This window comes from Tachyglossus aculeatus, chromosome 16 (assembly GCF_015852505.1).
Source record: "Tachyglossus aculeatus isolate mTacAcu1 chromosome 16, mTacAcu1.pri, whole genome shotgun sequence".
Classification (NCBI taxonomy): Eukaryota; Metazoa; Chordata; class Mammalia; order Monotremata; family Tachyglossidae; genus Tachyglossus; species Tachyglossus aculeatus.
This window is the reverse complement of record NC_052081.1, coordinates 8,059,373-8,085,018: the sequence shown is the minus strand read 5'-3', so window position 1 is coordinate 8,085,018 and position 25,646 is coordinate 8,059,373. Positions and strand designations below refer to the sequence as shown.

Genomic DNA, 25,646 nt, shown 5'->3' with positions numbered 1-25,646 from the left:
TCAAATAAAGTTCTTAAAGATTTCTGGATTACCTTTGGGAGTTTCTTCATTAAGAGCCAGAAATGTGGGCACGTTGGGATTCCACATTCCAGTTATAACGTATGCTCGCCCATCAGCGCTCTTTCCCATGGACTCCTAAAAAAGCACATAATCAAAAGTTTTCTTTGAGCTCTTCATTCTTTCAATCAGTCATATTTATTGAGCACTGTGTACAAAGCACTGTACTAAGTGCTTGGGAGAGTACAATATAACAATGTACATTATAACAGCAGACACATTCTCTGTCCACAACAAACTCACAGTCTAGAGAGGGGGGCAGACATTAACATCCATAAATAAATACTCTATGCAAAGCACTGTACTAAGCGTCAGGAAGAATACAATAGGGTGAAGTGAGTTCCTGAGTGCTTTTGTTATCATTATTAATATTATCATTATTATTATTGTATTTGTTAACCACTTACTATGTGTCAAGCACAGATCTAAGTGTTGGGACAGATAACAAAATAATCAAATTGGACACCGTCCCTGTCACACGTGAAGCTCACGGTCTAAGCAGAAGGGAAAACGGGTATTTAATCCCTGTTTTAAGGTTGAGGAAACTGAAGCACAGAGAAGTTGTGACTTGCTCAAGGTCACACAACAGGTAAGTGGCAGATCTGGGTTTAGAACCCAGGTCCTCTGACTCCGAGGCCTGGGATTACTTAGGGGGCAAGGACTCAGGCCCACAGGTGATGAAGTAGGAAGTGAAACAGGGTTGGGAAGAGGGAGATTAGTTTGGGAAGGCTACCTGGAGATGTTATTTTAGTGGGGTTTTGAAAATGGGCAGGGTAGTGGTCTGCAAAAATGAGTTCTCACTGAGACATTTTTAAAATAAGACTACTAGACATTTCAGTTTTAATGACACATCCTGAATTTCACAAAAAAAAGCCAATTCAGCATGTGCTGTGGGTCTTCATTTTCTTCACTGGGTTAAAAACAGCACAATACCTAACCACTGACATATTCCACAACATACTTGCTTTCTATGGCAACCTCAATCTAGAACTTATCGGGATAATATGCACACGCAGCTGAACTGAACAGGGATGAAGATCCACAGAGGGGACTCCAAAAAGCATCACCTTTTCAAAAAAATATTAATTTTCATCAAGCGAAAGGATTATGCTAATAGCTTTTTAAAAAATACTTATAATTGGAGAGTGAAAGCTCTCTGCTAATGTATCTCCAACACAAATGCTCTCGAAGATACGACACGTAACTTAGTTATCTAAGAGTTTTCAGAGGGCTCACAGTCTCCAATTACAGCAGCAGTTATAAACATGCTAGTTTTTATCTGTCATTAAGATCCTGAAGAAAGGAAAGCTTAGCCCTAGATGGAGCAGCAGGCCTGAGGGCTGTTACTTCTCCCGACCACCCTATTTCGATTTGTAGATGAGCTTCACACTTAAGAAAGCACTACTCTTTAAAAAATATATGTGGTATTTGTTAAGTGCTTATTATGTGCCAGGCACTAAGCACTAGGGTATATACAAGCTAATCAGGGTAGACACAATCCATGTCCTACATGGGGTTCACAGTGTTAACTCCTCTGTGCCTCAATTACCACATCTGTAAAATGGGGATCAAGTGATTTGCCCGGGGTCACACGGCAAATAAATGGCAGAGCCGAAATTAGAACCCAGGTCTTCTGAATTCCGGGCCCCTGCTCTATCCACAAAGTCGTGTGGCTTCTCAGTTCCACCCTCAATTGAGTTCGCCCACTTCTAGGACTGCAAAAAGAGAGTTTCTTTTATGAATGCATTATAAAGTATTCTTTGAAGAAAAATACGGCACTGGAAAGATGTTTTTAAAAACAATACAATCAAAGAAAGGCTGAAGTTTGCTTCTTGCAGTTACATATCTTTCATGGCTTGTTGCATTTAATTAAGTGTGAAAAGATAAAATTGGGTTTCAATGTGTCCATGCAACGCTGTGCCCTATACCACAACCCTAACGTGAAGCTGTCAAGTGAAAACCCATTGGAATGATGGAACAAGAGCCCACAGGAGAAATCTGAAAAACCCTTCATTTTGCCTCTTATGAACGGATGGCAGCAGAAAAAAAAAAATAGAAAGACAGGTAAAACTGACTTCACTTTCTGCACTAACATCAGTGTAGCTCATATGGAATATAGCTTTCCGTGATGGAAAGCATTATCATCATTTTGGTAGGTGCTCAGCTTTAGCATTTACTACCAATATATAGTACAGTTTTTGAGATCATCTGGCCTTAGAAAGTTCAAAGCAAAAACCTTACTTGTACTGCAATGACAGATGATTATTCAGGACCTAGGATCCTGAGTAGTCTTTTTGCCTCAGGGTGAACTTCTGGTTTCATTCTAAGGGTTGAAACCAGAAGTTTCCAACTGGAGGTACAAATTCCCCAGAGGAACTTCAAAGCACCACACCAAGAATGCAAGAAAAATTAAATTTGCATACAAAAATAGACTGAGGGATCTTTCCAGTGCCATATTTTTCTTCAGAGGGCACTTTCGTAACGCACGCATAAAATAAACTGTCCTTTTTGCAGTCTTAGAAGTGGGCGAACTCAATTGAGGGTGGAACTGAGTATGTCACCACTCCATCAACATGGAATGTGCCCCAAGGCAGTGATGGTGAGAGGAGGGCCTACCGCTACTCAACTTCTGGGCTCCATGGAAAGACACTCCAGAGAGTACCGCCCTGAAGTCATAAGGGAACCCTTTCTAAACAATGTTTAAAATGCCTATTCTAACTAATAATGGCTTGACATTCCAACGTGGATGTGGAAGAGGTCTACAACTACAGCTGATATTTTATGCTAAGATGTCCACCCAGTCCCAGGTGAGGAATATCTAGCCACTAAAAAATAAAAAAGAACCAGAGATTATGGAAAAACTTATAATATGCTGTTTTCATAATATGAAGGAAACATTTAGTCCACGCCTGCAGGATGGTGACTAAACAATACGATAATCTACGTGGTGGCTTGCAAATACACTAAAGTTCCTAGGCCATGAGAATCAAGGAAGAAGCAACAAACAAGAGAAATATTTGAAAGAAAACATGTGGGGCAAGAGTCAGATTAAAAATGTTGAGTCATATCAATCGCAACTGTGCACTCTAAATGAAAGGCTTCCCGTTCCCTTTGGAGTTACTTGGTTCATGTCTTTATTTCATTTCCAAGAAGACTAACAGGAAAGGCATTATGGGCATTGTGAGAACTAACTTTATAGTCACATAACAGATTCCAATTTTCAGCATTTTGGGGGTTGTGAGACAAAACACCTAAAAATCTAAACAATTAAAGGCCAATCATCAAATTTCAACCATCAATATATTTCAATAACAAAGTCAACAGGTTAGCCTCAATTAACATTTACATAATTAGTGGTAGAGGTTAATGATTTGTTCTTTGGACAACTGGTTTAAGGATGATTGAATATCAGATGGTTGATTTTTCAACAATAACTCGGTTTTTTGGCTTAGTTTTCAGTGACCCACCTACAGTGACATCTTCCACTGTGGCACTTGCCCATTCCTTTCCCTCTCAAGTTCAGGCTCAGTTTTCCACATGAAGTTAATAAACCCAAATGGAAATGAGAATTTTTTTTAAATTATGATATGTTATCTCAACACATTCCTTTAATAGTATAGAACAATAATGAAACCTCACTTTGTTAAAAGGGTTAAAATAATCATTACCATATCCAACAAATGCATATCACTGTTCTTCACATTTCGACCTGGGCTTAACAACATCCCAAAGCACCTAAAAATGTTAAAAAAAAAAGGAGAGACAGAGGTAAGTCAACAAATAAGCAAAAAATTGTGAGTCCTCATTATACCGTACCTAGTCTGGCTGAATTATTATAAAGGCCAGGCACCTTATGAAAAACGGGTAGTGTGGGGCAAACCAGCTACTTGAATTCATTTACTATTCCTACACACTACCCTCCCACAGCTCTGAATTTAATTATCATTACTGAAGTAATGATAAACAAAAATGGCTTCAAGGATCAACCCTTACTTTCCCTTTTAAAAGATGCAAATTATAGCAGCAATACAGTCACAATAAAGTCAATTACCAGAGAGCAATCCAAACCTGGTCTATTTAATTACAGATTGAAAGGAGAGATAATCAGAAAGAAGGCTATCAATTTCAGCCTGCCAGAATCGAGAGTTAATGGTATTTTTAGATTTACTTCTAATCCAATTGTTCGCCAGGCAAGAAACCTTTTTTATGGTGGCTGCTAAGCCCTTACTGTGTGCTAAGCACCGTAATAAGCACTGGAGTAGATACAAGCTAATCAGACTGGACATAGTTCCTGTTCCACATGGGGCTCCCAGTTTTAATCCCCATTTTACAGATAAGGTAACAGGCAAACAAGTGACATGCCCAAGGTCACAAAGCAGACAAGGGGAAAAGCCTGGATTAGAACCCAGGTCCTCCTGACTCCCAGGACTGGGCTCTTTCCACTAGGGAACCCTACTATGCAAAATAAGCCTTTGAAAATAAGTATGAAAAAAAAAAACCTGTGTCTGTAGAGAAGACTTTTGTACGTATACGGACAGTGTTGTTTAAGAAAAGATTTTAATTATTTTAATTCTAACTACAACGTGTCAAAGCAATTACTACTAATTTACTAGCAAAAATACCTAGTCTTCTAAATTAGGCAGTGTATGTCTCATTCTTCTTCCTCTTTTATGATCTCTCTGGTTTTTAAATTCTAGTGGTCATGTGTGTTGTGTATTTGGGTTTCTGTGTTCCACATTTGTGACCCCACATAAATGTCATTTTTCTGAAGCACGGCCTTCTGGAAAGCACACAGGCCTCAGGGTCTAATCCCCTCTCCACCATGCGCCTGCTCTGGGACTTTGAACAACTCACTTAACTAATCTGTGCCTCAGTTTCCTCACCTGTAAAATGGGGATCAAGTACCTGTTCTCCTTCCTACTTAGGCTTTGGGTCCAGAACAATGCCTGAAAGGACTACTTTGTACCTACCCCAGTGCTTAGCATGGAGTAAATGCTTTAACAAATATCACAATTATTAAGTGTGGAAAAATAATTTCTATGTATGAGCATAGTGAAGGTATGTAGATTACACATGGGTACTGGTTTGTGGATCTCTCTCCTGTGTGTCTTTACTATGGACTTTAAATACAATGAAAAGATGGTGATGACCATGCATTTTAGCATAATAACACTGGTACGTACGTCAAAATTACAAAGGTAGGTTGGCTAGGTTTATATTTGCATTTGCATTAAACAGCTATTTTTAATCACCTTATTATGGTGTGGTGCTCTTTGCCTGTTTTTATACCAATATAAAAAGACTTAGTTATTGCAATGAAAATTTGCTTTCAGCACCATTTTATTACAACCGATTGTCCTTCCTATTTATTGCTTTTCTGAGAGAAGGAAATTGGTAGAGAAGCAGCGTGGCTCAGTGGAAAGAGCCCGGGCTTTGGAGTCAGAGGTCATGGGTTCAAATCCCGGCTCCACCACTCGTCAGCTGTGTGACTTTGGGCAAGTCACTTAACTTCTCTGGGCCTCAGTTACCTCATCTGTAAAATGGGGATGAAGACTGTGAGCCCCACATGGGACAACCTGATCACCTTGTAAATTCCCCAGCGCTTAGAACAGTGCTCTGCACATAGTAAGCGCTTAATAAATGCCATTATAAAAAAAAATCCATTAAGAAATTATCTGAGAGATTGGGTGGACAATACCACAAGACCTGGTAGTTATACAAACAAGACACTGATGAAAAATGCAGGTAAAATCTTTCTTTATCAAAACCGAGGTACCAAAATTATTCCGTTTCAATGATGAAGTCACGAACTGCTTCCACCTGGAGGTACTTGGAGCAGGCAAACGGGGCGGAGGGAAAGCTTGGCACTTGAAAATCCTAAATGACCACCAGATGCACTTTATATCCCACTTCGGTATCAGAAGATAAACCCCGGGATTCACTAGCTACTCGGTAAAGTGGGGCTGCTGGAAGCCACGAGACAGGCAGCACTGGTTACCCAGCCGCCGGGGCTGCTCCTCTGCCCTCTTTCATTCCTTTAGAGGCGATGTGCTGTGGCTCTCCGCGTTTCGGGTTTTTATCTCATTCAGTGTTTCCTTCCTTGTGTGTCTGGCATCAGTGTCTCCACCTTTTGTATTGTGATCCCCTTCAACAACCAGAACTGGCTGGGATGCAACAGTCAGGAAAAAAGTTTGCTCTCTTTAAGCAGAGCCTTCAGAAAGGTCAGGAAATCGACAGACCAGTTCGAAATCAGCACAGCCACTGCGAGGGGCAAACCCATCAGGCGAGCAAAGGACGACCTTTCCAAGCTCTCAAGGTGGAATGAAGCCACGGTTACGCACGATTCCTTTCGATCACAACCACAAAGCACCAAAAAGATATCAACGTCAGGAGTATCATCTCAAACAAAAATTCCCCTGAATTCAACAACCTTGGGCTGGGGGCTTGGACGTAGAACTGATTGGCAGAAAAATCAAAAAGAGACAGGACGGGGAAGAGGGAGAACAAATTAAAGGGAAGAAAAACCAAAAAGGAAAAGGGTTTATAGGACCAACAGATAAAATTATTCACAACAAGCAGTAAGTGCTCTCCCAAGAATGACAACAAGACCGAGTCTAAGTAGCCTGCTGGGTTGGTCTGTAATTAAAGCTTTAAATCCCACTTCGTGCCAGTTTGGTATCGAGAACAAAGTCAATAGCTGAATTAAGGAAGAAGAAACATGGGAATGAGCAGTAATTTGGTATTGGGAAGCTGCCTGAAAAAATGAAATAAGCAACTCAGTTCCTGGGTTTGATTTGTGATTTCTTTGAGAGCTGTTGCAATGTCACAGAGCCTATACCCAGGCTGAGAATGCATAACGTTGAAAGGGGAACTCACTTAGTCAAGAGGTAAGTAATGTTGTCTGGTTGAGATCAGGCCAAATTTTTCTGTACTCGATGACCAAGGGAACTGAAACTGACTATATAACACGGGCAGTCCAACGACGGTTCGATCCGCTTGCAGCTCTTTGGCTGCCCCCCCGGGGATTTGTCTAAATGTAGCTCCAATCCCATCTTTATACAGCTCCCTGGCCAATACACTGGCAGCTCGAAATGAAACAAAAAAGGAAGCAAGGAGACAAGAAGGCAGTAGTATAGGAGCTCCCCAAGAGGCTTTTCCAGCGTTCTCTTTTAAACTACCAGCTGGGTAACTTTGTGGCAGTGATACCACTTAGGTCTTAATTTAAAACAGGACCGATGATGAAACAAAGCAGCATGCTGGACAAGGGCCATGAGATGCCTCATCTCCTGACCCCAGAGTAGCTCTATGTCCAGACACTTCACTTTTGGCTCCAAAAGCCTTTCCATCTTGGGTACCTGCTCTCTGCGTATTTCCCTCTATTTTTCCTTCTGATGGAAATCAGTCTCCTTCCCTGTCTTCCTGCAGTTCGTCTTTTACAGTCAAATCACTTCTCTTTATTGCTTTTTCTCCTTCCAGGTGTTCTCCTCTCACCATATCGAATTTGGTTTCTGCACCACTTTTCCTCTTTGGTTTTTCTTCCCTTTAATTCCTCCTCCCTCGTCCCCTGCCCTTTCTCTTTTTGATTTCCTGCCAATCAGTTCTACTTCCCATTTTCAAGAATTTCTATTCCTCGGAAAATGTCTTCGACTGGTTTTGTAAATAGAGGCCACCTGCCAGCCCTTGGCGCCTAAAAAGTTTGGGCAGGCTGGCTAATATTTAGGCAGAATGCTAGTGGAAACTGTTAACTGTAATTTACTTCCATAGATTCTGTGGGGGTTTGTGTTCATTCCATATTAATGGCTGACATTTACATAAGAGAATATGATAATATGCCTCTAGATTCATTCTCATTGAGCAAATGCCAAGAGCTGGAGTTGCATAATAAGTGTTTCATGGCCTGAGTAGAAAATTGATTCCAGCGAGGGAAGGACGGTGAAAATTTCATGGCTGGTAAATTTTTTCGGCTACCTTTCCTCCCAACAGCAACTCCTGTCTTTCCTCGACATCTCTATTCCCTCAATCATTTCAAACCTTTGTTTCTTCCCAGGCTCCTGAAAGTGCTTTCTAATGTACCTCTGCTGCAATTAAACACAGGCAGGCCGTGAGTCTTGAAAAATATTCTAGTTAAATACCTAAGTCTAGAAATAAAGGAGGGGGAGACAGAGATGACTGATAAGTGCAGGAATGCTTTAGATTTAAGAAACACCTCTTTTGTAAGAACAATATTCTACATAATAATAAAAGTTTGGATTATGCTTCTTATATTTCAAGTAGAAAGCACTCAAAAACTCTACTGAAATATATAGATCATTTTCCCCATAAGAAATCAGTCTGTTGCCAAAAATGACAAGACAGATCAAGAGACACTGTTTATGTCTTTTGTTTTATATGAGGAGTAATGCAGAGGTCCCACATCCAAAATATAAAGGAGGAAAGAGAAAAACTGTTAACTTCTGAAGCAAGACTTATTGCTTCTTGAGGCAAAACCCTGACTGTGCATTCCCACTGCTTGCTGCTCTTACCATCCCAAGGGCCTCGGATGGTCTTCAAAGCAGTTCTAATCCTCTGTGGCATCCTGAAAGGAACCTACCTAATCAGTGAGCTGATGAGACCTAGATCCACCTCTGGGCTAACTTCTTTATTCCATCATTAGCAATACAACAGGTGTGCTTCAAGGAATTCACGGTCCCCTGGGTTCCAACCCATCTGAACCCTACTCCAGCATCAGAAATAGGACCCAGAAATCCTTTAATAGGACCCTGAAATCCTTTCTGCCTTTCCAACTCCAATGCCTGATCTAGAAGGGCTACTTTTTACCTGGATCCTGATCAAAAATTGAGGCTGAGAGAGGAAGGGCTACCTAGAGTCTGCTGTAGGACAACTGCCCCAGGTTCAGAAAATGGGGTCTGGAAAATCCATGGTAGAGTACAACACCAGGTCACATACACCTCTTGAAATCAATGTACACTATAAACCCAGATTCCAGATTTGGAATAGTAGGTTCAAATTGAATCCTTGGCTAGAAAGCAAGGAATACTAAAATGCCATTTTCCTGTATTCACTTTCCTAATTTTTTTTTAACATGAGAAAATGGCAATTGCATTAGATACTAGCAAATACAAGCATCCTCGGCAACATAACACTACCGAGAATGACAGATAGAAAAAATCACATCTGTAGAAATTTTGATCAAATCAGACGAAAGAACAACATTCATTGTATAGAAACTGTGAAAGAACGGACTGATCGTCATGAAGGAAGGATGTGAAAATGGAGTGGAGGAACAGGACAGACTCATTAAACTGCACTCAAAATCAGTGTCAAGGAACAAACTCCTCAGTAATATAGAAATGCAAACTTCAGATTCAGCTACAAACAAAAACACTTATTATTACAACTAAGACATTTTTTGATCTGACTGATCTTCCTGAGACTATTAATGGGGATGAACATAGAAGCTCACTCATTGAGGGGAACAAAAGAAACAGCAGCACCACTCTACCCATAAAAAGAGAAAGTATCATGAGCTAGAATGGCAGACTCAAGTAAGGGTATCAACTGAATCTTCTTAATATATTTTCCTCAAAACAAAACATACCCTGCTAAAAGGCCCGTTTTCTTAGCCTCCATGAAGTGAAAATGAAAACTCTGCCCAAACAAAGAAGTATGGGTTGGTTAGAACATTAACCTTGATCACACCAATTAATCAATCAATAGCATTTGAGTGCTTTCCCTGCACAGAGCACTGAAGCAGCACACGGGGAAGTACAGTAGTGTTTCGGGGGTTTGAGTATCTGTTGAATGCTTACTACATGCCAGGCTCTGCACTAAATCCTGGGGTAAATACTAGCTAATCAGGTTGGACACAGTTCATATCCTACACAGAGCTCACATGCTTAAGTCCTATTTTATAGATAAGTTATCTGAGGCCCAGAGAAGTGAAGTGACTTGGCCAAGGTCATGCAGTACACAAGATACCTGCCCTCAAAGAGCTTAAAGTCTACCAGGGGAGAGACAAACAAAAATAAACTTCTGCTCCACATCTGACTTGAGAAAACTAAGAATAAAAATATAATTCCCTGTTTCACCATACATTGAAACCATTTGGTGGGTTCTTATGGTCCATTTGTAGAGCTCTTAGTGACTTAGCTGTAGTTAGTTCACCCTCCCCTTTATCATCAACAGCATTTATTGAGTGCCTAATGTGGGCACCACATTTATAATTATAGCATGCACTTATACTTGAAAATTACAAATAATCTTCAATAATAATAATAATGGCATTTGTTAAGCGCTTACTATGTGCAGAGCACTGTTCTAAGCGCTGGGGGGGATACAAGGTGATTAAGTTGTCCCACGTGGGGCTCACAGTCTTAATCCCCATTTTACAGATGAGGTACCTGAGGCTCAGAGAAGTTAAGTGACTTGCCCAAGGTCACACAGCAGACATGTGGTGGAGTCGGAATTCGAACCCATGACCTCTGACTCCAAAGCCCGTGCTCTTTCCATTGAGCCACGCTGCTTCTCAATCATTTCATTCCAGTTCCTTCTTGGGCGACACAAAGCCTAAGCCGCTGAAGAGAAATGAGGTGCAGGAGTTCAAATTGTCTGATCTGATAATCTTGTACCTACCCCAGCAGCAATTAGCATGAGTGTTTAATAAAGACCATCAGTGTTATCTTTAATGTAATATTAATGTTGAAAATTACACGCACAATCTACATCTGAAAGGAATCAGTGAAGTCGAGCAATCCAATGAACATAGTTTGAAATGGTAAAACATATTACAGAACGAATCAGGGAAGGGCTCTTGGAGATTAGACCTTAATAAAGCTTTGAAGGTGGAGTGAGTGATGGTTTGGCATAAATGGAGGGGGACGGTTCCAGGCCTGAGGGAGGACGTGGGAAAGGGGTCAGCAATGAGAAAGAAGAGACTGAGGTACAGTGAGTAAATTGTTATTAAAAAAGCAAAATGAACGTACTGGGTTGTAGTACGAAATCACTGAGGTAAGATAGGAGGGAGCAAGGTGATTGAGTGATATAAAGCCAATGTTAAGGAGTTTCTATTTGATGCTAAGGTAGACAGGCAAACACTGGAGGTTCTTCAGAAGTGGAGAAACATGGACTGAACTTCTTTTAGAAGAACGATCCTAGCAGGACTGGAGTGGGGAGAGACAGGAGGCAGGGAGGAGGCTGATGCAGTAGTCAATTAAGCATGTTTTTTAAGTCCACATGGCCTTTGTTAATAGTAGCCCTCTCCTTTAGTGTGATCTTCATTGGATACTGCATCACAGAGGAAAATTTATTAATATGAGTAGGATTCATTCTATCGTATTTTCCTGCAGGTGAGGGAGCTCCTGATTCACGGTACAGCTAGGTACCTCCTAAATTACCCTACCCTTATGTGCTTCATTTGAAAACCTACCCGAAAGTTCTGCTTCTTTGATTTTCCCCCTGTAAGTGCCAGTTACCTCAGGGGTGACGGGTTCAGTACCCCTGAGCCCATGAAAAGCCTGAAATTCTGAGCTCCATCGTTCCCCCAGAGCAAAGATTTGGAACCCAGAACCTTGGCTGCAGATCTTGCTGAAACGCATCCGTGAGAGCTGTGCTGATTTTCTAACTGGCTGAATAATTTAAAAGCGTGTGCAGTAAGCAGATCTAATAGATCTAGCTCTTGTACTTCCGGTCTCTAAATTAAGATTCTTTAAACACAACCACTAAGTATTAGTTCAAATTGAGGAGTTGGGGAAAGAGAAGAGACGCATGGGTTGCTTAATTGCCACAAACAAGCTGTTACACTGATCTTTACCGACCCTCAAGAATGAGCAGTTTCAAAAGCTCCACACACATAGGAAATGGAGATCATGTTGAGTGCCCTGGGATTACTCATCTCCCATTATACTCAAAGCCCCCAGCCCCCTGTTTGCATTTGACTTTTAGAGCTGATCAGAACCAGTCTTTGTGCAGAAATGCTCTTTGTGCAGAAACGCTCTGGGCATGTTACTCATTCATTCATTCAATCATATTTATTGAGCGCTTACTGTGTGCACAGCACTGTACTAAGCGCTTGGGAAGTACAAGTCAGCAACTTATAGAGACGGTCCCTACCCAACAACGGGCTCACAGTCTAAAAGGGGGAGACAGACAACAAAACAAAACATGTAGACAGGTGTCAAAATAGTCAGAACAAATAGAATTAAAGCTATATGCACATCACCAACAAAATAAATAGGATAGTAAATATGTACAAGTAAAATGGAGTAATAAATCTGTACAGACATATACAAGTGCTGTGGGGAGGGGAAGGAGGTAGGGCGGGGGGGGGAGGAGGAGAGGAAAAGGGGGCTCAGTCTGGGAAGGCCTCCTGGAGGAGGTGAGCTCTCACATTATATGGCTGACAGAATCATCTACCAGGAAACTCTTCTAGCTAAACGGACTACAAGCTTCTTTCAAAGTGCCCGAGTCAAGATCCAATAACTTTAACGCTTATGAATGTGCTCACACCTTATATGCAAAACATGCAGGTGATTACAGGATACTTATTGAGTCAGTACAACACTATGAACTGATACTGAGCCTGAAGAATAATAAGGTTATATACCAACCACACCCAGAAACCCCTTTAGACAGCTGAAGGTTTTCAACAGCAACACAGTCAGCCTTCGAGTGACAGCTGAGTGGCTTAAAACCCTACAGTCAGAGGTCTGTCTGAAAATTGGCTAGGGAATGGCTACGAAACAGAAAGGGAAAACTCCCCTCCTCAAAAATCTCCAGTGGCTGCCAATCAACCTACGCATCAGGCAAAAACTTCTCTCCCTCAGATTCAAGGCTGTCCATCACCTCGCCCCCTCCTACCTCACCGCCCTTCTCTCCTTCCACAGCCCAGCCCGCACCCTCCGCTCCTCTGCCGCTAATCTCCTCACCGTTAGGCCTCGTTCTCACCTGTCCCGCCGTCGACCCCCGGCCCACATCATCCCCCTGGCCTGGAACGCCCTCCCTCCGCACATCCGCCAAGCCAGCTCTCTTCCTCCCTTCAAGGCCCTACTGAGAGCTCACCTCCTCCAGGAGGCCTTCCAGACTGAGCTCCCTCCTTCCTCCCCACCTCTTTCCCCTCCCCACAGCACCTGTATATATGTTTGTACGTATTTATTACTCTATTTTATTTGTACATATTTATTCTATTTATTTTATTTTGTTAATATGTTTTGTTTTGTTGTCTGTCTCCCCCTTCTAGACTGCGAGCCTGCTGTTGGGTAGGGACCGTCTCTATACGTTGCCAACTTGTACTTCCCAAGCGCTTAGTACAGTGCTCTGCACCCAGTAAGCGCTCAATAAATATGATTGAATGAATGAATGAACCGCAGTTACCCTGGGCTTCCTTTCAGATTCCAAGGACTGGAGAGAAACAGCCTGAGAGACGTTTCAGGAAGGATTGCTTCCTTGGCTGCTGAAGTCCCTTGGAGAAATATTTCTTCTAGAGCATCTCCACAATTTGTCAGGAAACCTTAGATAATCATGTCAGCGGGAAATCTCTACTTTTTCATTTTGTCATCCCTAGAATTCCCTTAAGCCCATGATCAAATCAATCAAAAGAACGGACTGCTATGCCAGTACACAGAGCACTGTACTAAGCACTTGAAAGACTACAACAGGGTTAGTAGATATGATCCCTGACCCCAAAGAGCTTACAGTCCAGGTTTGGGGGTTGGGGCAGGGGAGATGATAGATGGTAAAATAAATTACAGGTTTGAAGTCACTATGAAGATAGATAAGTTTTAAGGTGGGGAGGGAGGGGGTGTTGAATATCTAAGGGAGTTAAGTGGTTCTGAGGGATAAAGTGGCAGTATGGGCTATATAAAGTGGTGGGAATTATAAATTAATTGGGGTAGATCTAGGGGATACATGATTTTCAAAGGGCTTTGAAAATGGGGAGAGCATGTTCTGTTGGTTATAAAGGGGGAGGGTATTCTAGGTGGGGAGGATGGTGTAAGCGTGAGACTGGCAGCAGGAGAGACTAGAGTGGAGCAAAGAGAATGCTGACGACTTCCACTCTCACTGAATTCAGCTTTTCCAGGTCTGCAGTCAAATGCAGAAAAACTCAATGTACTTTTTTGTTCATTTCATTACCTCCATCAGAAAGCCACCACCAACCTGTTTCTCATCAATTCTACAATCGCGGCAATGTTCCTTACAGGCAGCAGCGTGTCATATCCTACCAGAGCGCAAAACCTCACATTCGGCTAGCCCAGCTAAAAGACTTTAGCACGAAACAGTGCAGGCATATCCAAACAAAACCGTGTCTATAGCACTCGAATGACGCATTTGTATTTGATTTGCACCTTTTCAAGAGGATGGCTCCTAAAAGAGAAACAAGTACATTGTCTTCATACAGAAAAACTCCATAATTCAGATTAATGGAAGAAAGCCTTGATGTGGATTTTTAAAAACCAAAGACGCATAAATAAGGCTTCTTAATTAAATTGCTACTTCCATCTGGAAATGAATATTTGTGTAAATTATTTAAATTATCTTCACCAAAAACATTACAGTGATGTGATGATCTTTTAGACTGTGAGCCCACTGTTGAGTAAGGACTGTCTCTATATGTTGCCAACTTGTACTTCCCAAGCGTTCAGTACAGTGCTCTGCACACAGTAAGCGCTCAATAAATATGATTGATGATGTGCACAGAGTCAGATGGAATTTTCTTGAAGCTCCAAGTGTGCGTGTCCAAATCAGTACAGTGATGCGACTGATGTGGGGTTCAAGAACTTTAAGGGTTTTTAAAATTTAATCTCCCCTTCTTTCTCCTGCTGATCTCCTAGGAATGGTGCTGATAAATAGTGAAAGGGTCAAAATGTAGGGAGAGCTTACAGGGTTAGGAGAAGGATGTGGGCTGAATAATCCACTGCGGAAGTCAGTTGTTATGAATTTCTGGTGACTAAGTGGCGACCTTCCTCCAAATATCAGGCAACAACAATGGATTAAAACATTAGACTTTTCTAGTATTACAAATAACGACCGTAACTGTTTAGGCTAAAAGTATACCTTAAAGAGAGCTTTCCCAAACTAATCCTGGTTTTGGCCCAATTCTGCCTGAAGCAACCCCAAGATCACATGCCAAACTAGTATTAAGGGAAAGTGTGCCACCACAATTGGAGCCATTTACCGCTACTTCGTTTCTGAGCTCAACTTGGCAACCCTGGAGTCGGAACTACAGCTTTACAAATAAGGTTTCGATCTCTGGCCTCGTCCCCAGAGCCTGGACAGCCTTAAGGTTTTCTTCCGACCCGTGTGGGGGCTGGGGATGATGATGATAATGACTGCGGAATTTGTTAAGCACTTACTATGTGTCCGGCACTGTATTATGCTGGGGTAGATACAAGGTGATTGAGTTGGACACAGTTTTAATTCCCATTTCACAGAGGGGGTAAATGAGGCACAGAGAAGTGAAGTGGCTTGCCCAGGGTCACAAAGCAGAGCCTGTGCTCTATCCATTAGGCCATGCTGCCCTCCATATAAGATGGAGGGCAGGAAGAACGTGCAAAGATGTCGGGCAGCAACCTAGGACGTTGCCAGCTGGGTAGATTTCTAGGGCGCTCAGGAAGGCACACAGTTGTGCACCCTAAGATGCCCTGTCCTAAACATCCTCAACCTGGCACTTGGCAACTCTTCTTTCCACGGTGAATCATGACAAAAAAAAGTACTGGTATCAAAATCCACCAACACAAGCTGTTTTATGAGTCAGTTCTTATTAATAATGAACATGCAGGGAGATTTAGATGACATTTGGTTAATGGGTCATTAGATTTGCCCTGTACAGCTAAGACTGAGATTTAACAAATAAAAAAAAAAAAGAGAAAAATACAAAGGTCCCGCAAATTTGTGTAGGAAAATAGAAAAAAAACATGACAAATCAAAAAGCACTTCAGAAAAAAGATGGCAGAATGCAGTTTTAATAGGTAAAATTTAACATAATACAAAATGTGTTGGAACAGTAAGCCAAGTGCCAAACAAAACTGTAAAAACGACCGTCACTGGAATCTCAGACAGCAAATCTGGTATCCACATGAAACAATTTAACGAATAATGGCATCCGCACCGCCAGGATTCAGAGTTTGGACTACATAATCCCCGGAGATTTCCAAACCAGGCGGTATCCATCTTCAAACAAACTGAAGCACTTATCCTATAATACAGGGCTCTGTGTTCCCGAAAATTTCGTGCTCAAGGAAACTTGCACTAAAGAACTCTCTCTGTCCTGACAATCACACACCCACTCCCAACACTGTGGTGTGCTGCACTCAGACAGAATTGTGTTATGGGAACAACATTCCTAATTCTGCTGTTGTGATCCAGCCAAAACACTTGGAGAAATCCCTCACTTCAATTGTTCTGTAGTATCTACTGAGCACTTACTGTGTGCAGAGCACTGTATATGGGAGAGTACAATAGAGTACATTTGGTAGACACAATCCTTGCCCATAAGGAGCACGGTTATTTTTGGAGCAAAATCTCCATGACAATCCTGCGATTACAATATACAGTCCTTCTCTAGGTTACAATTGTCCCATGATACAACCACCCCAGAGATACAACCTGTACTGTGTGACGCCTCACCCCATGCATCTGGCCAGCGGGTCCCATTTTGGCGGGGCGCCCCTTCCCTTCCCGGGCTGAGATCAACAATGAATGAATCGTGGAGGAGATAATGTCCATGGGTGGTGTCATTTTCAGGGCACTGAAGAAACCCCTGAACAAATATGCCAAAAACTAGGAAGGAAACTTAATTTACAAATGGATGACTCTTGAGATAGATGAGCTAACAGCACCTCAAATGAGGGCAATGCTGAACTCTGATGATCCAATGCATCATCTGACAAACGCCCAAACAAGATTAGGTAGTTAAGATTCCTCCTCCATCAGCTAAAACTTGGGGATTTAAATTTTACCATCAACTTTCAGGTAATAGGTATGCAAATGTGTTCAAAATGAATTACTCTACCTAAAATAAAATTACTGTTTTATTTAAAATGGAAAAATTCTTAAAAAATCATTTAAATCACTAGCACAGTCAGCAGAACAACGCTTCTTGTTCTTGCAGCCTTTTGCAAAGACTTAAGTGCCTTATACTTTACTACACTGCAACTTTAATGCAAATTAATAGTTTAGTAGTGCTTATCATTAATTATAATAATAATAATAATTGGCATTTGTTAAGCGCTTACTATGTGCAAAGCACTGTTCTAAGCACTGGGGGGGGGGATACAGGGTGATCAGGTTGTCCCACGTGGGGCTCACAGTCTTAATCCCCATTTTACAGATGAGGTAACTGAGGCCCAGAGAAGTTAAGTGACTTGCCCAAGATCACACAGCAGGCATGTGGCGGAGTGGGGATTCGAACCCATGACCTCTGCCTCCAAAGCCCGGGCTCTTTCCACTGAGCCACACGCTGCTTCTCTGCTTATCATTACCAGATAAGGGGTGTGAATTTCAGATTACTTTGAGGCAAGTCCCTAGGAAAACACACCCCATATAACCACCCAACAACATTTTCAAGGAATCTGACCCAGATGTATCATGGAGTTCACCAGAGTATCAAAGCAGGGCTTGAAAATCCTTTTTACTTAGTCTCTACTTTGGCAGGGAGAGTGGAGAATGAAAGGGGGCTCATTGATATTGAAAGGATCGATTACACTCTTTGAGTCCATGCAGCGATAATGAAACCTAACATTTTAATAAATCTTCCGACAGCCAACGTTAAATTTTCATTTTCACCTTCAAAGGGGTGGGGAGGGGAGAACTAAGTACAAATAGTATTTCATCCTAAATAGCTTTCTCTTACCAGTTCGAAATTTCAGGTTCATAAACGCTTCGCAATTCGCTTGATGAGACTGCCACCTGCTGGACTGTTTTCAATAATAATAATAATACTAATAATAATAATAATGGCATTTATTAAGCACTTACTATGTGCAAAGCACTGTTCTAAGCGCTGTCAAAGTCATATCAATGTCAATGTCAAAAAAGGCAATGCCATTTTCAATGTCAATGTCTTTCTTTCAATGTCATTTTGAAAAGTTACTAAAGAAAATTCATTAAGGAAAACGGACTTCCTAAGTTTTAAATAGATCGAATTGCTCACCTAAAGCGAATGACTTGCGCTCATTTGCTTTTTGTTTTGATATAATGAACGGAAAAGTACTGAAGTCAATAAGTCATTTTAAAAACGAGACTGATGATGATGATGATGAGTGATGATGATCTTGGCTTCCCCACAGGTACCCTAGGTAGCTTTGAGGTGCAACGAGGAGCACGGCAAGGTCTCTCTACTCCCTCTGATTGAAGGAGCAATTTTCCGGCTGTAGTAGCCGTAAGTTTATTAAGTAGAAGCACCCTGCACCCCCAGCCACTCTGCTTTCTTCACACATCTTAGTAGCATTGAGCAGGTGTTTGAGGGATGTGGATCAATGAGATTGAATTAATTGGTGCGGGGGGAGAATCACCAAGCATCAACCCCCCCCCCCCCCCCAAGGATGCTGGACATCCTCAGACACATAATAAATTAAAATAGCATTCATTAAGCGCTTGTTGTCTTAAGCTGTTGAGTCATCTCCGACCCACAGCGACGCCATGGACACATCTCTCCCAGAACGTCCCACCTCCATCTGAGATCGTTCTGGTAGTCTTTGTGCCAGACACTAAGTGCTGAGGGTAAATATAAAGTAATCTGATCAGAAATAGTCCCTATTCCACATGGAGTTTACAGTATAAGCGGAAGAGTGAACAAGTATTTAAACCCCATTTTACAGATAAACTGTATATGTAAACTTATATGGCATTGCCCAAGGTCACCCAGCTGGCAAGTGGCAGAGCCTGGATCAGAACCCACACGCTCTGGCTACTAAGCCCATGATCTTTCTACTAGCCATACTGCTTGCCAAGGGCAAGGTCGCTGAATAATTTACTTGCACTGGGTATAGGGGGAGGCCCACTGTTTCCCCTATTTACATTTTAAATCCATAGACATGTAGTGTCCACAGATTCGGAGCTGTGCTCAAAATCTTTCACAGCTTCCCTCACCAGCCGCTGATTTAGACTCTTGAAGGTCCCCAGGATAAACAGGGTCAAGGATTCTACACCTTTGCTACACTCTGTGAGTTCCTGGTGGGTAAAGAAAGTGTCTACCATCTCTGTTGTATTGTACTCTCCCATGTGCTTAGTACGGTGATCTGCACACAATAAGCCCTCAATACATGCCATTAAATACTACTGATTGATTTGGTCACCATGGGTAGAGTTCAAGAATCAATCAATGGTATTTATGGAGTCCTTACGGGCAGGGTACACGTCTGCTCATTTCTCTTGTATTGTACTCTCCCAAGCTCTTAGAACAGTGCTCTGCACATAGTAGCTGCTAAACAAATACCACTGATTGATTGCAGAGCACTGTACTAAATGCTTGCAAGAGCACACCAGAATAAGTAGGCACAACTCCTGCTCACAAGGAACGTAAAGTCTAGTGGGAACTTACAGCCACTAGGCCTCTGACAGTCAAAAGTGAGCATCCTAAGCCTCCACCAAATGTGACAGATATGAATACAAATATATTTTCTTACCTTTAACACAGTTACTAAGCAGGTGAATAGAAAAATGACAGTAACATCACCGTCCCGGCTCTTTTCACAAATTGCTAGCTCATGTTACCTTTAGAGGCTATGAATACGGGCATCCAAGGAAGCACACAGGTGGCAAAAGAGAGGAGGAACCATTTGACATAGATGATGTGCAGCCAGAGAAACAATGGTAACTCCAAACTTTAGACAAAGAAAGCCAATATGATATTCAGAATGTTAAGAGTAGACACTCAAAACCCCACTGGGTAAGAGAAAGTTGGAGCACCTGTACCAAAATGTTTTCAGTTATTACACATTTATGTTCACATTGTCTTGTGATGAGCACTGGGGCAAGAGTCATCTCGGTTTTTCAGAGGTAAGGAAGGCATAGAGAAGTCATCTGAGCCTAGATTCCCGGTCCCTAAAATCCCAGCACACTGCACCTTCCATTCAACTTTGAAAAAAGTAAAGTCAGCCTGAAACATGTCAAAACAATTCTGCCACACACTGTTAACACTTAATAGCATGGGATGTCATTTATGAGATTTTCATTGGCACACAATACATTTTTTTTTGTTCCCCATGATTGCAATGGTTCTTCAGTCAATCAACATTGTGAGGGTCTCAAAATAATAAAATTGAATCTTAAATCTGATAGATAAAGAAAAATGCCTTGTATTCATGATCCAAACTGAAATTTGAGGAAGAGACTCATTAAATCCACATAGCTACAATGCTGGACAAACAAGTGCAGCTGCAAAAATCAGTCAGAAAACTACAATGCATTTGGGGTTCCGTTGAAGCAACACTTTAACTCCTCACTCTTCATACTAATGGCAGAACTAAGCCAGTTACGGAAACTTTCACTGTGCTTTCTGGGGCCAAGAAGTGAACACAGATCCCAAATATCCAAACAAAAGACTTCATCCACCGAATATCTGGTTGTGGATCCAAATATTACTTCCCACGGGAGTCTCAAGAATCCAGAAGAGTCCAGCTACTCTTAAAGAGTCTTCTTTAGTGAGAGATCAACCCAAATCATCCTCAATCGTACTAACTCAGCACCTACTCTGTGCCTAACACTGTTAAAAAGCAGTAATTTTCACACTGTGGCATTAAACCAGCATAGGTTGATCATGAAGTAATGCCCTCTCACTTTTGTTTCCCAAGTCCAAAATAAAAATGCCCATAGAAATTCTTCAACAGTAACAGTCATATAGAATGGCATCTACATGGGACTAATGTACAAAATGTAAAGACTGCTCTGTTGAGAAAGTGTGTTTCTCCCTTCTCAGAAGCTTTAACATACTCTATTCAGAACCTTAGGGAATAGCTATTAACAGACGCTTTTCACATCTATCTGGGAATGGCGTTTGACATTGACCTCCAATCTTTTCAAGGAGAGAACCATTTTGAGGATCGATTCCAGGAAAGGAAAGAGAAAGTGGCCTTCAGGAAATTTTCCCCTCTCGGAGGAGGACTTTTGTGGAGATAATTCCAGCACTAGGATTCCAAATAGTAATAATAATAATAATAATAATAATAATAATGAGGGCATTTATTAAGCACTTACTATGTGCAAAACACTGTTCTAAGCGCTGGGGCATTTACAAGGTGATCAGGTTGTCCCACGTGGGGCTCACAGTCTTAATCCCCATTTTACAGATGAGGGAACTGAGGCCCAGAGAAGTGAAGTGACTTGCCCAAAGTCACACAGCTGACAAGTGGCAGAGCCGGGATTTGAACCCATGACCTCTGACTCCAAAGCCCGGGCTCTTTCCACTGAGCCACGCTGCTTCCCCCTTAATACTTCATAATACTAATACTACTAATAATAATAATAATACTTAATACTTAATAATACTCAATAATAATAATAATACTTAATAATACTAATAATGGCATTTGTTAAGTGCTTACTATGTGCAAAGCACTGTTCTAAGCGCTGTCAATGTCATATCAATGCTATTCCAACAGTGTCATTTCTATCACTTGCCCGAGATCACCCAGCAGACAAGTGGAGGAGCCAGGATTAGATCCCACATCCTTCTGACACCCAGGTTCGTGCTCCATCCACTAGCCACATTGCTGTTTAGACGATGACACCGGGCATGCTGGACCTGACTTGGGTCCCCTGGGGCCAGCTTTCCTTGATTCCCCTCTTTCCCTGCCCCCCTCCCTGTATCAATCCTCTTGCCGGCTAAGATGCCGGCACAACTTGACTGGCTTTAAACAAACATCAACATTTAGTGAATGCCCTCTGAATGTGCGGCACTGGCTCAGGTGCACGTCTGCGCTGAAAATTATACATACCTTTCGATAGCTAATTCTTTGTTGGAAAGTTGTTGCACTGTGATCACAACCTTCTTCTCAATTCCCTGTTTCATTTTGAAATAAAATTTATCTCGGTCCTTCGGCACCGGGCTGAAATATCCAAAACAAATAACCATCATGACTGCCACACAAACGACCCATAGATATCATCTGTTTCGAAAGTTTTCTGGCCATTAATACATTTATTGAACCCTGGTGCATGTAGAACACTGAACTAAGCACAGTGAAAAGGCACAGAAAAACATAGTTCTAGTTAAAATGAAACAATCTAGTTGCCAAGTGCAAATATTAGTAATAAACATGTTATATAATTCATAATATAAATGGTTAAAGCAAAGTTTGCCAGACTTGTTTACAAATTTAAAAAGTTTCTCATCTTCTAAAAATCATTATGAACGAAAACAGTAAGACTGACTTTAAAATCAAATCAAAACTAGCTAATATTGTGGAATACTAGGAAGATGTGATTTAAATATGACTTTCAGAGTGTACTTCACACATATATACGGAGAAGCTGTCAAATTTAAAAAGTGCAACAGACTATGCATTCGTTTTATAGAGTCACCAAATGTGCAAAAACAGATTGATGGAATCAAGTGAAAGCCTTCGAGTAGGACTGCATGAATGCACGGAGTGCAAAGCTCATTTTTTTCCAAAAGTTCTGTGAATATGTAAATAGACCCAACCACCTTGCTGACTACACGTACACAACACACAATGTAGGTCAAAATTTTGTCATATCACCTTATTGGAAATTGCAGACATCATTTAAAATTGGTTCTTGACTCACTGCTCTCCCGACAATCACTACAATGGAGGGGAATATTACCTTTACTTCACTCATTCATTCATTCAAACCAGTGCAAATCATTGCCACTACTGAAAAACAACCTCAAGTGCAAGTCCTTCTGAGAGCCGGAATTTCTCAGGTTTATCAGTCACACAAGAGCATAAATTTCACCAGTGACATTTTCTTTGAATACAAGAGGGTAACTATATATATATAGTATGCATATACATACCCCAACACACACACCAAGAAATGTGGTCTATGCTAATATGGTAAGAGTAATTTATTTGTATTAATGTCTATCTCTCCCTCTGACTACTAACTCGCTGTTGGAAAGGACACACGTCTACCAATTTTCTTGTATAGTACTCTCTCAAGCACTTAGTACAGTGCTCTGTACACAGTAAGCATTCAGTGAATACCACTGATTGACTAAAATATTCTTAATGACTTTGAAAAATCTTATTTTTCAACAACTGGCAGACTCCTCTCCTCTTTGCTTTCCTCTGCTCACACCTTGTGCAGCTAATTAAATATATTTTGACTCGTCACTTCTTACACCAATCTCAGAGGCATTTCACTATCATTAGCATTATGCGGCAGAAGGCCCACATAATTTTATCCCTCTCCAAAAAGAACATGGGTGCAAAGATTATATCTTTTTCCCACAATTTCAAAAGCTTGCACTGGTATATTTTCTATTCCACCTCCACCACCCCAGCCCCATTTTACTTACTACTTATCAATGAAGTCTGACTGGTGTCACAGAAACTTATATGGGCTTTCATTGCTTTTGCAAGGACAAAGCCTGTTTTTTTGTTTCTAAAATTCTTCTAAGTATAATTTTACTTTTGTTTAGGCTCTATGACACAGATTCAAGTCAGAAGAAACCTTTCCATAAGAAGCTGGGTTTTCTTATAGGTTTCTTTTCCAAACGTGGCCTTATAAAGATCATGAGACACCAAAGCAAGAAGCAAAGATATTCATAACACTAACATAATATAACCTATTCATCATAAACACATATTTCTTTAACCGCTCATAGGACGTTTACCCCAAATTCCTTTATCTTTCAGAAAGTCCAGCACATTAATCAGACTCATATTTTCAGTGCACAAGGGCTATTTTCCCCAACTGTCTAGACAACTTACCTAAAATTTCCTTTTCCATCATCTTCTTTAACCTCCAACGAGACCCTGAAGGTGAATACATCACTGTCCGGGGTGGGAAGAACTGAATCCTTAACATCGGGCACTGGTTTGGAAGAACGTTTAAATGCAGTATGGAAGCTATAAAGAATTCTGCTGACCTACATCAAGAAAAAAAAAACACACATTAGGCAACAGTCTTACTTTCTGTCTGCATTTTCCCAGCTTCTCTCCGTTTCATACTACCACAGGCAACAAGTGACCCAAGAGTAGCCCACATTTCCCTTTCAGATTTCACTCTGATATCTGGGAATTGCAGTGTATTTCTGCCTCTGAGAGGGTGATCTCGGGTAAAGTAATTAAACCTGAGGTGGACGGTCCTTTTGTCTGGGAACCCACCTTCTCGAGGGATCAAGTCCTAGGAAGGATACAAGTCTCTGGTAAACCGATCAGTAGGTCCAAGAGAAAATAAGTCTGGCCTTCTGGCCTCTCTCCCAGATCCACCTCTGACTCAGAACAGAAGCCTTTCTAAGGCTTTCCAGCATACTGGGTTGCAGCTAACTTCCTCCCCTCATGACTTTCCACCCTTTGGAAAATCTTTTAATGGAGGACTACTGGATTTGGAATTGAACCTGCCCACTCCCTTTTAAAGGGACAGGTTTTCTCCATCCAACAACACTGTCCAAACCAGAACCCCGAGCTGGGGCAAAAATCAAACAACATACGCCATGTATCTGAACAGCTGAGAGTTTATCTCACTAGTTAGCTATTTCACTGCTTCATTTTATTACAAATATGTCCGTAGAAGGAAAGTGCCTAACATTGATCCTAAAGGGAATTAAAACATATATAACTCCATTGCTCTTCATGGCCCTGTCCTCCACATATAAATCTCTCACGTGATATCTATTCCCTCCTCTGCAAGGAAAGGTGTTTCAGGTAATAGCCTTCAGCAACAGTGGGTAGAAAATCAACTTCAAAACACATTTGGTTTGTATTAACTTGTACACAGATGGAAAACCTCACTGGGAAGCTGAATTTCTGAGTTGATGACCTTTATTTATCTTCATGTCTTGTGCTTCTGTTGTATTTTCCCAAGCATTTAGAACAATGCCTTGCACACAGTAGGTACTCAATAAATACCTTTACTATAACTGCATAACAAGCTGCACTGCTTTCTACAGCATCTGAGCCTTCACAGAGAAGAATAAAAGAATGTATAAAAGAAGAATACAGTCAAATGACATTTTCAGCAGTCAATTTAGGAGGACTCTGGCCAGGATCTGAGCAGCACGAGAAGCAGCATGGCCTAGTGGGTAGAGCATGGCCCTGGAAGTCAGCATCAAGTCTGCCAAAACAGAAGACTGCTAAGTGTGTATTTTACACTTACCGCCTCTTGAATCTCACAGGAAAAAACATGTATCTGAAATTCTTCTGTCCCTCGGGAGCTCTCGGTAAATGCAAAGCAATCACCTTCTGATGTCCCATTGTGTCCACGTGCACAGAACAACACCTTGTAGATTGGAAAGGAGGCAATCTCTATATTGCCAGATTGGTCTATTATTCTGAAGGATAAAAAAATGTGAAAAGTAATTAACATCTGGAAACAAATGGAACTAAGGGATAAAGGTTGCTAGAACAGTGTGAGGGATGCATATTGGAAAGAGTTGCCTTAAATACGGATAATTATGATAGTAATTT

At 41.3% G+C, this 25,646-nt stretch overlaps 1 protein-coding gene across 2 annotated transcripts in view; it reads right to left on the bottom strand.

The window, feature by feature from the left end:
• Nucleotides 1-25,646, bottom strand: part of RABGAP1L (RAB GTPase activating protein 1 like) — a 430,548-nt gene that overhangs the window by 344,507 nt on the left and 60,395 nt on the right. For both annotated transcript variants that reach the window (XM_038757620.1, XM_038757621.1), the window contains exons 5-9: nucleotides 25,336-25,510; nucleotides 23,949-24,106; nucleotides 21,987-22,097; nucleotides 3,726-3,792; nucleotides 33-135 (exon numbers count right to left, since the gene is read on the bottom strand). In XM_038757620.1, the coding sequence (XP_038613548.1) occupies nucleotides 33-135; nucleotides 3,726-3,792; nucleotides 21,987-22,097; nucleotides 23,949-24,106; nucleotides 25,336-25,510 (614 nt within the window). The remainder of the gene's footprint in view (nucleotides 1-32; nucleotides 136-3,725; nucleotides 3,793-21,986; nucleotides 22,098-23,948; nucleotides 24,107-25,335; nucleotides 25,511-25,646) is intronic.